The 13096-nt window shown below is 53.5% G+C and overlaps 1 protein-coding gene across 2 annotated transcripts; it reads right to left on the minus strand.

Moving 5' to 3' along the window:
* Nucleotides 1–3981: 3981 nt before the first annotated feature.
* Nucleotides 3982–11236, minus strand: PYCR1 (pyrroline-5-carboxylate reductase 1). 2 transcript variants are annotated; one of them, XM_044982694.1, is made up of 7 exons: nt 11001–11236; nt 10194–10264; nt 9375–9554; nt 7837–8058; nt 6961–7053; nt 6434–6597; nt 3982–6300 (listed from the first exon to the last, which is right to left on the minus strand). In XM_044982694.1, exons 1-7 carry the CDS (start codon nt 11065–11067, stop codon nt 6237–6239), a joined length of 861 nt encoding a protein of 286 aa, XP_044838629.1. In that variant the 5' UTR covers nt 11068–11236; the 3' UTR covers nt 3982–6236. The 2 variants fall into 2 exon arrangements, with proteins under 2 accessions (XP_044838629.1, XP_044838628.1); XM_044982693.1 differs by having other exon boundaries at nt 3982–6287; nt 11001–11234.
* Nucleotides 11237–13096: the final 1860 nt, after the last annotated feature.

Raw genomic sequence — 13096 nt, forward strand, 5'->3', positions numbered from 1 at the left:
ATCTGGTCACCAGGGCCAGGAAGGAGGCAGTGTTGTGAGGGGAGGGCCCCACCTGTTCACAGACACATAGAGGATAATAATCATAGAAAATCAGGGTTGGAAGGGACCTCAGGAGGTCATCTAGTCCCACCCCCTGCTCAAAGCAGGACCAATCCCCAGACAGATTTTTGACCCAGGTCCCTAAATGGCCCCCTCAAGGATTGAACTCACAACCCTGGGTTTAGCAGGCCAATGCTCAAACCACTGAGCTATCCCTCCCATGGGATGCTAGGGCAAGAGGCAATGGGCCAAAGCAGGGAGTAGGGCCCAGCCCTGTGGGACAGGAACTGGTCCAGGATGGGTGTGGGGCAGGCTCACTCTCCACTCACACACCCTGGGACTTCTGAGGTCCTGGCACTGACCAGCCCCTCATATCATCCCCTACAAGGGGCAGGACTCAATCCTCTGACCCCCATGTCAGACCCCTGAGGCCAGGACTTAACTGCCCCATCACACACCCCTGGCCCGCCAGTGGGCTTTAGTGGATTTTGTGGCCCTCTAGTTCCTTAAAGTTGCCCATCCCTTAAGTACAGTATCAAAGGCAACTAATAGAGCTTAGATTTGCCCCTAGGAACCCCACTTTTTGCTTTTCTCCCACACAGCCACAGCATAAGAATTCACTACATGTTTGAGACAAGACTTCTGCTACAAGCACTGTAACAGTCATCCCACCTCCACCTGACTTGTGTCATCGGTAAGCCGGAATGTCCCCTGAAGATGGGTCTGGGGAAGGGGCTCCATCAACAAAAGATAGTCATAGAGTGCACTGAGAGTGACCTGCTGGTAATACCCTCGTCTCCCGCGGAGGGTACACCATCAGGACAGGTCCCTTGCTCCAACCCTAGATCCAGAGAGTGGCTAGTTGTACAAATTGAGCCTTCAGCCTCCTAGGAGCAGAGAGAATCCCAGTCTCCTTCCCAAGGCAGCTGTCAGAAAGCTTCTGCTGGGATGTGCAAAGGTCCCCTTGTGCCCCTGAGGTAAAAAGTGGGTGAGTTGAGTTTGTTTCTGATGCTGCATTGTCTAGTGATATTAATCTATCAAGGAGTGGGGGGTGTTATCGTCATGTTAGTGGGAGGGGAGAGGCAAGCACTTGTTGCAGGTTAGAGAGTTTTCTGCATGTCATGTTGACAGTGCAGCAGCTAAGCAGCTCAACACATTGTAAAAGCTGCACCTTCAGCACACTCACTAACAAAGACTTTTAAATTAAAGCAGATTTTGTGGGTAATTACAGAATGGTGGAATTCCCCCTTCTCCAGGATAATCCAACCCACACAGCTGGGGGCAACCGTCCTGCTGTGGAAAGTCCTATCTTCAAACTGCTTCTCCTCTAAGTAGGTCACAGACGGACCAGAGCAGGAAAACTGCAAAGTCACTATGTGGATCACAGCCAGCAGTGGGGAACAATTATTCAGGGAGATTTCACTTGGAAATGAAGGTCCCAATAGGACTTGTCTATATGTGCAGATAAAACAGAGGCTGCATTTTTCACTGCCTCTGTTCAGCTCTGCGGGGCTTACAGCTGTCACCTGGGCACCTTCTCAGATGATTAGCAGGTCCTCATCTTGTTGCTAGATGCCTTGGACTAATCACTGCACTGCACCCAGTCACATTTACCAACCCTTCTCTAGTCAGCAGCTCACATCCCTGTCTCCAAGAATCTGCCTGGCCCAGCACTTTTCTGTTTAATGTATCTTAGGGAAACAACCCCCCACCCCCGAGTCTGCCCGTCATAATATTCCACCAAACACGTCCCTCGCCATCAGATCACTCACCCTATTTACCCCACTTAGCACATCCTTTTCCTGGAACACATTACCTTTGAGCTAGACAGTGCTCTGCACAGGAACAAATGCAGTGTGCAAACACTACATTCAACTTTGCAACAGTTTAACCTCCTGCTCACCAGCCAGGATTCCCCTGGGATCATGGTCAAATCCTTCCCTCCCACCTGGAGTCCCAGTAGCTAACAGACCTGGGTTGGACTCTCAGAATTCATATCAATGCCTCAGCCAGGGCAGTCCTGAGGGGAAGCACTACCTCTGCCTATTGAACCTCACCCCCCTTCTCCATTGTTAGTCTTTCTGCAGGGCCCGTGACTTCCCAACCTTAGGAATGTCCCCAGAAACTCATAGTCACCCATGCTGGGCCCTTTGTTCCAATATTCAGGAGTCTCCTCAGAGGAAATGAACTCTATGTTAAACCAAGGAAGCTCAGAGCTTGTCTCTTCTAGCCCCTTTCCCAGCATCTGCTGTGCTGTGGGTCCTGCTAATAGACAGTACAGGTGTTGTGGTAACAGACGGCTCTTAGATTAGAGGGCTAGTGCCTTGCCCCTGGGCAGCGTGGGTGAATTATGTCAGTCTAAACAAGTAAAGGTGCTTATTTGGAGACAAAAGCCCAGCTCTGTGGAACTGCTCACTTGAAGGGATGGGTTGGTGATAAAAGGGTATGTGATGCAGAACTGCCTGAGTAGAAAACATCTTGTCTTGTGCAGGTATAAGTCAGCTCCTACCCACCCCTTGGGGTGTGTGCGGTATTATGAATGAGATCCATCTGGATGGGGAACTTGGGAGATAGACAGGGGCTGACAAACTGACCAAATGTCACACTCTTGGCATCAGAACTTTTTGTTGCCAATTGGGCCCTGCAGATATAAATACCTTATACAAGAGATCAGACCATCACCATGCTGTGCTACCCACCTCTCCCCTAGCAATTCCCTCACCCCAACAGCTCTTCAGCAGCTCCTCTTTGCTGTATCTACATTTTCTCAATGCAACTGAAACGGCAGGGAGCAGCAGGGTCGCTACTGGAAATGCTGACACAGGAAAGAAGGTTTTGCAGCTGCTTCTTGTTTAGGTGCCTGTGATGGTGCTAAAGCAAGTCACAGCCAAAATGTATTAAGCCTGGAGGGGAGGCTTACTTCCTGCGTGAGAAGTGCTACTCTCCCCAGGCCAGGCCCAGCAGCCACCTGTGCTCCAAGCATTGGGGGAGTGGGTGCTGCATAAACATGAGGACATGGTTTCTGGCCCAGAGCTTCCAGTCTAAAAAAATGTCAGCAGAAGGGTAAGAGAGGGATATGTGCATATTCATGGTATCAGATGTACAGCAACACACAGGAATTAGGGTGACATGCTGGCTAAAGGTACTATGTCCTGGGAGGGATATGCTCTCAATCTAGGATATTCAGCAGGATATTCAGTACACTCCCATGTAACACATGGAGGGGGGGAAATGAAGCCAAACCCTGTATATGTTTTGAATGGGGGTTGGTGGGCCCTTCTCTGAGGGACCAGAAGACCAGCTGACCTAGAACTCTCTGAAGCCCAGCTTGTAAAGTGAGTGCTAGAGCAGGGCTTTCCTTCCAGGGCACCCTCCCATGAGTGATGGTAAGGGCACTGGCATATCCTGATGTGCCTTCTCCGGAGGACAGAAACCTTTTAGCTCTGCTTGTTGTTCTTTATTGCACGCTGCCAGAGCCACTGTTTAGAACATTCCTTTCTCCAGTGAAGGCCAGTGATTGCAGGTCAGCCCTAGGTGCGCTCTGCTTCTGCCCCATGGTGCTGAGATCACCATCACAGGCACAGCTAGCTACAGGCACAGTGACTTTTTGTTAAGAGGGGCAGAAGCCCAGGCCAGGATCTCAGGGGATTACAATTTCAAGACCCTTAACTGGCACAATTCAGCCAGAAAGGTTTTTCCCTCCATGTTTTAGACCACTAAAAGTCAGAGCTAATGAACCTGTGAGTGCAGCCTCTGTGCTCTTGCCCCCAGGAGCCAGGGTGAACAGCAGGGTTGGACCTTCATCTCCCACCTTTAGGAATTAGCCTCCAATGAAAACAAACCCTCCCACGTGACTCAAAATGAGTGCAGAGAGACACTGGTGACAGCTGGGCACCCTGCCAGTGAAGGGACACACTTCACGACCACACAGATCACACTAGCCACAGGCTGAGAAACAACGTTTATTCTGGAAAGAGGGAGGGGAAGCAAGTGTGTCTAATTCAGCAATAGTGTCCCACGCTGCCTCTGCTAAGCAGGAGCCGGGACAGCGAGAAAGCTTTTACCTTTGTGCCACCGACCGTGTGTCTCCACTGCAGCGGGGAGTGAGCCTCCCAGCCCAGGCCAGATGTGCTAGCCAGGCTTGAGAGAGTGCACTACAAACACGTGTGCAGAGTCTGACTAGCCCCCTTCCCTCAGTTGCAGGAGGGTGGGTCAGTCTGAGCGGAGCCGAGCCGAGCCCTATCTGCCTGTCTGGGGTGGGAGGCTCTTTCCCAGCCGCCGCAGGACACACCCTACATGCTACCTGCGCTGGGGCTCAGCCCCAAGGCTCCGTGCACAGAGGCCTGGCCCACGAGGCTCCAACACCACCAGACTGAAAACCTCAGCTCTGAGACAGAAGCCATGGGCTGGGGCTGGGGCGAGACTACCCAGCAAGTGCAGTGCTGCTGCCACCTCCCTTCTGGGTCCAGCAGCAGCCAGGGTGCTGACAGATCAAGAACAATGCTAGCACCTGCAGACAGACTTTCCTTCCAGCTCCTGCCTTTCTTCTCCCCACCACCCTGTTGGAATAGAGGTAGGAAATGGTCTAGAACAATATATCATTGCCATGCCTGCTGGCTTCCACTGCACCCAAGGGAGGGCAGGAGGCTGTTGTCTACCCCCATGCAATTCTTTGGTGCGTGACAGGGTTTGCACGGAAAGCGAGGGGTGTCAGCAGGGGCAGGGAAGCTACGTAAACATAGATCAGCTTAGCCCCTTGCTGTAAACGAGTCACACAAAGCAGTGAGTGAAATATTGATAGGCATCTGCCTGTGCTGCTGGTCCTGGAGTAGCTCCTAATGTAACTGGACAGAGATTCAACACCCACCTCCAGGGCTAGTGTCTGCCAGCCCAGGCATTTCTCCTCTCTCCCTTTAGTGCACCACCTTCCAGGGAGCTGGAGATGGGAGGCCATGTGACCGATAAGAGGAGAGGCAGGAAAAGAGAGAAGGAATGCAGCAGGGCCAGAGGAGGAACTGACAGGGGCTGCAGTACAGAGTGGAGAAAATTTGCAGTTTGAGCTGGAGCACAAAAGGTGGTGAAGCTGGAAACCATCAAGGACTGATGTAAACATTGGGGAATGAGATGAAATTAGAAAGGAACCACATGCATATGGAGGAATCCTGTGAAATCAGCTCTAAGGGAAGGTCTGACAGCCTCTGCATACACAACTGGACAAGACACTGGGAAATGAGCAAATCCTGCTGGGGCCTGGAACCAGGTGTGACGTAATGTGGGTTCCCCTTCCCCTCTCTGCCCCCAGGGCAGCAGGTAGAGGACATGCTAAGGAGCGGAGAAAGCGTTTCAGACATGGGATGAAACCTGAAGTATTCAGTGGTGGTAAGGCTGGGACGGGACCCTGGTCAGGCAGAAGGGAAAGGGAACACTCACTTGAGTTGAGGCTTTTTAAGCTGTTCATCCAGGAAGGGTGCTGAAGGAGGAGAAGTGGCTGGGGCCCCAACAGTGTGTTCAGGAGGGGGATGTTCAGATGGCCTGGCCTGCAAATCACACCAGGCACACCAGAGATACATGCTCTGAGATCTGCACAGAAAGATACGTGGTCTGCACCAGGCAGCTACTGAAATGTGAATTCTGGGTGGTGAAGAAAAAGAAATGGGGATAGGAGCCATGGGGCCATGAGGGCCCCGCTCTAACCTTCAGAGCCAAGTAGCAGCAGGATACTCCTTAAAATAAACCCATCACAATATACTACTGCCCAGGAGATTATTAGGGAGTGGGTTGTAACTTTACAGAGAAGCCAGCCCTCTGGCCAGAGGAGACGCTTTGTGTCCCTGACAACCAGCTGTGCCAGTGATGGAGCAACCACCCTCCCCCAAAGGGCAGAAAGTGCTAGTGACTGTGTTCCCACCCTCAGCTGGAAGTTAAGGTCCCTTCTCTACAGCTTTGCACCGCCCCCAAAGTTGCTGCAGGCCAAGAGCCAGGCAAGGGGCTGGGAACGCCTAGGACTACAGCTTTTCCTTTACAGAGTGAGAAGAAAGTGCATGCAGGGGGGGCGGGGGCTGGCGCCTGGAGGAGCCTCATCCCTTCAGTTCTTCTTGCTGTTGGGTGCCCAGCTGCTGCTGAACAGACTGACTTTGCTGGCAGAGGCCATGGAAACAGAGGGAGACTCCAGCTTCACCTTATCCAGAAGGGTCTTCTTAATGGCAGCTGGGGAGACCTTCTCCTGATCCGCTAGGTGCTGCAGCTCCCTGCAGGAAGAGCCTGTCAAGTCAGTGGGAAGAGCAGAACCACAAAGGAGAAGAAGGCATCTAGAGAGAAAGGAGCAGCAGAACTCTGCAGCCTTCCCTTTAAGGCAACAGCTGCCAAGTGTCAGGGAGGCCTTACGCCTGCTCACCTTGTGCGAATGCAGGAAGCCTCCACGGCATTGATGAGCAGTGAGCGAAAGCCTCCACTTTCCAGGAAGTGCAGGGCATGGATGGTGGCTCCCCCAGGTGAGCAGACATTGTCCTTCAGCTGCCCAGGATGCTGCTCAGATTCCAACAGCATTTTGGCAGCACCCTGCAGCAGGACAGGGAGGGGAAACGTGTCAGAAATAGGACCAAGAGGATTCCTAACAGCTGCGAGTTCCAGTTCCCTGCTGCTAGATGGCTGCAGTAGGCAATAGGCCCCTTTCTCACATTTGCAGAGCTACTGGAAACCCAGCTCAGAATTGCAAGTCTGTAGAGGAGTAACGGCCTCGCTCTTTCCATCCCAGCCTCCCTCAGAGCCATCAGCAACTCCAATAATCTCTGGGAAATCCATCCAGGGCGATCTTTATGTGAAAAAAAAAATTTCAGTGTGGGCCTGATTTGATCCAGTTTGCAGACTGATCTGGATGTGACAGATGTGAACTGAATGAAGTCTGGAAGAGAAGATACTGACCAGTAAGGCCTGGGCTCCAAGTCGGACAGCTAGCCTGCGGGGAAGCCCCATTTTCACACCTCCATCTGCCAGAGCATCCAGGGCTGTGAATGCCTGAGAGACCAGAAACAGCATGACAGTGATTCTGAAGTTTGGAGACTAATGTGTGCTCTCAAGGCTGTGACATTCTCAGGCAGAGGGACAGTGCCCAAGGCTCTGGGGTCACTGTGGACCTCCACCACTTAAAGGGACTTGATAAAAATCACTCTTTGTTGGGGACAATCTCTTAAGAAAATGAAGATGACAGACTGGGCAGACAGGAACTCAATCCTTAGGCTCCCCAGCATGTGCTGCTAACCAAGCCTCACATCCACCCAGAGGGCCTCGGTCTTGAGCAGGGCGATTCAGACTCTGAGGCCATTCCATCCTTGGCCTCAGATGAAATTGCTGACAAGTGGCCCAATTAGCACCCAGTTTTTGTAATGTGGACTCTTGTCCACTAGGCACTGAATAGAAACCCACACTCATTACTCAGAGGCCAAGCATAGTCTAGCTGTTAACAGGCTCTCATTGTTGAGCTGGTCTGGCTTTGAATGAGACACCTACGGGTTATAGATTACACACTACAGGTGATTAGAAATTCAAATATATCCCCTTGGTCAAATAGACTCAGAGACTTTAAGGTCAGAAGGGACCATTATGATCATCTAGTCTGACCTCCTGCACAATGCAGGCCACAAAATCTCACCCACCCACTCCTGTAACAAACCCCTAACCTATGTCTGAGTTATTGTCTGCAGCCTAATCTGATACCATTTTAAGATGCAGGTGTGTTCTCAGCATTTCAACCCCAATGTTCTCCACTTGACTTGCATAAGCCAAGGAAGTGGCACCTACATAAGCAGGGCCGCTGCCGCTGAGCCCTGTAACAGCATCTATTAGGTCCTCTTCTACTTCAGTGCAGAAGCCCACACTGGCCATCAGCTGTTCCAGGAGCTTCCCATCTTCCACCTCTGCATGAGTCCCCGTGGCATAGACGGTAGCACCTTCCCGCACGATCACAGGTGTGTTAGTCATGCACCTGATCACTTTTGGGGTGGGAGAGAAGGCAGAGAGTTTCTTGGGATGGGAAAGAGTTGGAGACAGAACAGGAAGGAGAGAGAGACAGAGAACCAGATTTAATACACCTTCTACATCTGGAGTAACCCCCCCTCTAGGGAACTCCCAAAGGTCAGAGGGAATCCAGCAGGGTAAAGGACCTCTACCTCACCCCAACCCCAGGCACCTCTGCAGGATGGTCCTCAAGGGTCCCTCTGTTAAGCCTTGGCCAAAGGGGACAAGCCTTTAATGCAATGTCCCTGGGAATGTAGTTGAAACTCAGTTACAGAGTGCTGGGCAGACCCAGCCCATCCCTTGGTAGCAGAAGCATTATCATTCTAGCATGGCCCCTGTAGTTTCCCTGGGGACAGCTCCTGCAGACATCTAACATAATGAGTTTCCATGAATGCAGAGGGACTGGCAGCCCTCAGCAGGGAAAGACAAGACCTATTAAAGTTTCATATGATTATGGGGAACGGACAGGGACGATGCAGAGGTCCCATTAACATAGGCCCCAATTCTGGGATGCTTCCCAGACATTGCATGACAATCTTGCAGCAGAGGGGCTGGAAAACATATGGACCTCCCTACTGGCATAAGAAGGATTCCCTGGTGGTCTTGGGCCAGAATAGACCTACATCCTTTGTAGGACAGGGACATTCCATCTGTGTCGCTGGAATGCATAGCACTCTGATTATTGCGGGCTTCCAGACTGCCCCTTACGGACCACTGCAGCCAGGGAGTACGTTAGTGACTGTTTTAGCTTATCCTGGGTATGATTAGGAGGTGCAAACAGGACCTAGTGCAACCTTTGCTCCACCAAAAATTGGCTGCAGTCCAGAAATACGCCAGAGTCTCATGGTGCTCAACTCATGAGCTGTAGTGGTCTCAGTGCCAGAAATGAACATTGTACTCAACTTCTGGCAGCTGGGAGAACAGGTCAGTCTCAAAGTCAGATACCCAGAGCTCCAACCCTCTGAGAAAAGCTTTCTAGAGTTTTAGGGTATGTCTACACTGGAAACGTCAAAGCGCTGCTGTGGGAACGCCTCCAACAGCAGCGCTTTGAGGTGCGAGTGTGGTCACGCGAGCACTGGAAGTAGCTCTCCCAGCACTCCTGGTAATCCACCTCCACGAGGGAATTGGCTCCAAGTGTTTGGAGCCTGTCTACACTAGCGATTTAAATCACTCCCCTGAGCCAGTAAGTTAGAGCACTATAAAATGTAAGTGTAGACAAGTCCTCAGTGCCCTGACTTCAAGAAGCTTCAGGTGCAGATGCATGTAGTCCTATCTCCAGGCCCTCTGACCCCATCAGAGCTGTGCAGCACACTGTCCCTCACCTTCTCGATGGAGCTGATAGTGACACCAGCAGCACATGAGACCACGATGTGGCGATTCTCTATGTCTGAGCCAATCTCGTCCAGAATGAAGGGAATGATGGGAGGTTTCACAGCCAGGAACAGAACATCGCTGTTTTTAACTGTTTCCTTGTTACTTATAGTGAAGTTTACACCTATTTTCTGAAATAATTTGAAAGTTACATAGCAGTAGCACCTCATCCCTAGAACTTCCTTGCATTCTCAGCTCTTAGAAATGGCATTTGAGATCAGGATTCAGCCAAGCTGGGTCAGCCACCAGCAGAGAATAATCTTGTTCACTAGGAGTCATATTTGATCAGGAGAGAGTACAGCAGTAACCCAGTGAGAAGAGGACAGGTGTTTTTTTTTTTTAGTTACCATAGGGGGAAAACCAAAGTTACATCCCCAGCTTTATAGCTCATGATCAGTTCCACATTGCACTTTCACTGTAGTGCAGTCATGCACTTTGAACATGTGACTATTAACTCTATTTGTACCTTCAGATTCCCAGAGTGGTTCTCAACTGGCTTCTCTGGGCAAGAAAAATTCTTTGCTCCAAAGATGGGAATCACTCACCTTGCCTGGCTCTGTGTCAACTGCTGGCAATAAGTGAACCCAACTGCCAATGGCAGGAAGTTCGATGCGATACGATTCAGACCCAAGAGTCTTACTGAGCCAAGCAGAGAAAACAACATGCAATATTAAACATAGGAGTCCTACTTGTGGCCACTGCAAACATATTGAGATCTTTATGGGATTTCTGTAGGTAGGATTTTAGCTCTTACAAACACTAGAACTTACCCTCAGTCCAGATACAGTTGGGAGGTCAGTGTCTGGGGAACTTGCTGTGATCTTATGAGCAGCCAAAATCCCTAGGAAAGGGGCAGGTAAATTCAGTTTGGGTTCCATGTGTCCTGCTTATCCCAGAGTGTCTTCACTGTTATTTATCCAGGTTATTCTGAACTTGGTCATTCCCCCACCCTTATGTTGTCCCCTCACAACACCTCTCTTCTTCTGGCTCACTGATGTAAATACTGATCCTAATGGCTCTCTACTAAAAAAACCTCTCCCATTCTCAAATTCTCAACAATCCTGTGCCTTAGGGATGAAATACACAAATTTGCATCAAATAAATGGGGCAGTTTTAATTCACATCTTTCGTTATGTCAGTGCAAGTCTACGTGTGGACACGTATTTTGATATACAAGTGTCATATTTAAGTTTTGCTTGCAGCTTTTTTAAATTTTCTTTACACTCCCCAGCGGGCTCACCTCCATTATTTCCATCTCTCAACTGTCTCTCCCCCAGATCCGTGGGAAAGAACCATTTTCCTTCTACAAATCTGCAGACTCCATTTAACCAGCCATGAACTTTCCTGGATCCTAAACTCTGCTGCACGAACTCCTGTTACACTCCATGAGCTCACAGAAAAGACGGTGGGTTGCCACCCTCCTGAGCCAAGTTTCCTCCAGAAAACCCACTGCCCCCACCCCTGTGCTGCGGAGCAAGGCAGGAGGCCGGGACGCCCTGGGCCGAGGGAGGGATTTCCAGCGCGACCCCCCTGGGAGAAGCCCAGTCCCGGGCGCTGGCGGGGAGCCCAGCACCCACCTGCGGCGGTGAAGCCCCTGGCCAGGGCGAAGGCGAGCTGCCCGGCTCCTATGAAGCCCACGCTCATGGTCCGTCTGGCAGGCGGCCGGACCCGGCGGGACACACGAGGGGAGCCGCGGTTACGCGCACGGGGCCAGACCCGCTCCCGGAGCCCCAACCCGCTGCCCACGTGGCCGCTCCGGCGAAGGGAGAGTGGCGGCCCCTCCTCCACCACGCGTGGCACTGGGACAGCGCGATAGAGCCCCGCCAATCCATGGGCGAGGGGGTGGGGCCTCGCCGGACCTTCAGCCAATCAGAAAGACGAGGCGGGATCACCTCTCAGCCCTCGCCAGCCATTGGGGCAACCTGTGTTTGCAATTGCATCATTCGCTGCCTACAGGGCTGCAAGGGGTCAACGCTCCAGACGGCTATTGTATCCCGGCATGCAATGCTCTAGCTATACTGACGTAGGGCCCGATCTGCCTATCGGGCGCGGTAGTCTGGGCGCACGTTGCCTTCTGGGAATTGTAGTCTCGGGGGAGCAGAGGGGCCCTGCTCAGTTTTAATAGTGGCAACAGGTTCTGGAACGTTCTAGATTGGCCTTCCGCCCTCGCTAGCGCATCGCAGAGCGCGCGGGGCGGGTCAGTGCCCGCTTCCCGCCTCAGCAGACTAGTCATGAGGGGTCCACATCCAGTCATAGGCGCAGGGGGACCCAGGCCGGGTCCAGACGGACACAGGGAGGGCCTGGCTCAGAGCCCCTCGGGTCCGGATGGACGGATGGACATAGGGAGGGCCTGGCTCAGAGCCCCTCGGGTCTGGATGGACGGATGGACATAGGGAGGGCCTGGCTCAGAGCCCCTCGGGTCTGGATGGACGGATGGACATAGGGAGGGCCTGGCTCAGAGCCCCTCGGGTCCGGACAGACGGACATAGGGAGGGCCTGGCTCAGAGCCCCTCAGCTCTGGATGGATGGATGGACATAGGGAGGGCCTGGCTCAGAGCCCCTCGGGTCTGGATGGACGGATGGACATAGGGAGGGCCTGGCTCAGAGCCCCTCGGGTCCGGACGGATGGACATAGGGAGGGCCTGGCTCAGAGCCCCTCAGCTCTGGATGGACGGATGGACATAGGGAGGGCCTGGCTCAGAGCCCCTCGGGTCTGGATGGACGGATGGACATAGGGAGGGCCTGGCTCAGAGCCCCTCGGGTCCGGACGGATGGACATAGGGAGGGCCTGGCTCAGAGCCCCTCGGGTCTGGATGGACGGATGGACATAGGGAGGGCCTGGCTCAGAGCCCCTCGGGTCCAGACGGACGTAGGGAGGGCCTGGCTCAGAGCCCCTCGGGTACGGACGGATGGACATAGGGAGGGCCTGGCTCAGAGCCCCTCGGGTCTGGATGGACGGACGGACGTAGGGAGGGCCTGGCTCAGAGCCCCTCGGGTCTGGATGGACGGATGGACATAGGGAGGGCCTGGCTCAGAGCCCCTCGGGTCTGGATGGACGGACGGACGTAGGGAGGGCCTGGCTCAGAGCCCCTCGGGTCTGGATGGACGGATGGACATAGGGAGGGCCTGGCTCAGAGCCCCTCGGGTACGGACGGACGTAGGGAGGGCCTGGCTCAGAGCCCCTCGGGTCCGGACGGATGGACATAGGGAGGGCCTGGCTCAGAGCCCCTCGGGTCTGGATGGACGGACGGACGTAGGGAGGGCCTGGCTCAGAGCCCCTCGGGTCTGGATGGACGGACGGACGTAGGGAGGGCCTGGCTCAGAGCCCCTCGGGTCCGGACGGATGGACATAGGGAGGGCCTGGCTCAGAGCCCCTCGGGTCTGGATGGACGGATGGACATAGGGAGGGCCTGGCTCAGAGCCCCTCGGGTCCAGACGGACGTAGGGAGGGCCTGGCTCAGAGCCCCTCGGGTACGGACGGATGGACATAGGGAGGGCCTGGCTCAGAGCCCCTCGGGTCTGGATGGACGGATGGACATAGGGAGGGCCTGGCTCAGAGCCCCTCGGGTCCAGACGGACATAGGGAGGGCCTGGCTCAGAGCCCCTCGGGTACGGACAGATGGACATAGGGAGGGCCTGGCTCAGAGCCCCTCGGGTCTGGATGGACGGACAG

Source organism: Mauremys mutica, chromosome 12 (genome assembly GCF_020497125.1).
Source record: "Mauremys mutica isolate MM-2020 ecotype Southern chromosome 12, ASM2049712v1, whole genome shotgun sequence".
NCBI lineage: Eukaryota > Metazoa > Chordata > Testudines > Geoemydidae > Mauremys > Mauremys mutica.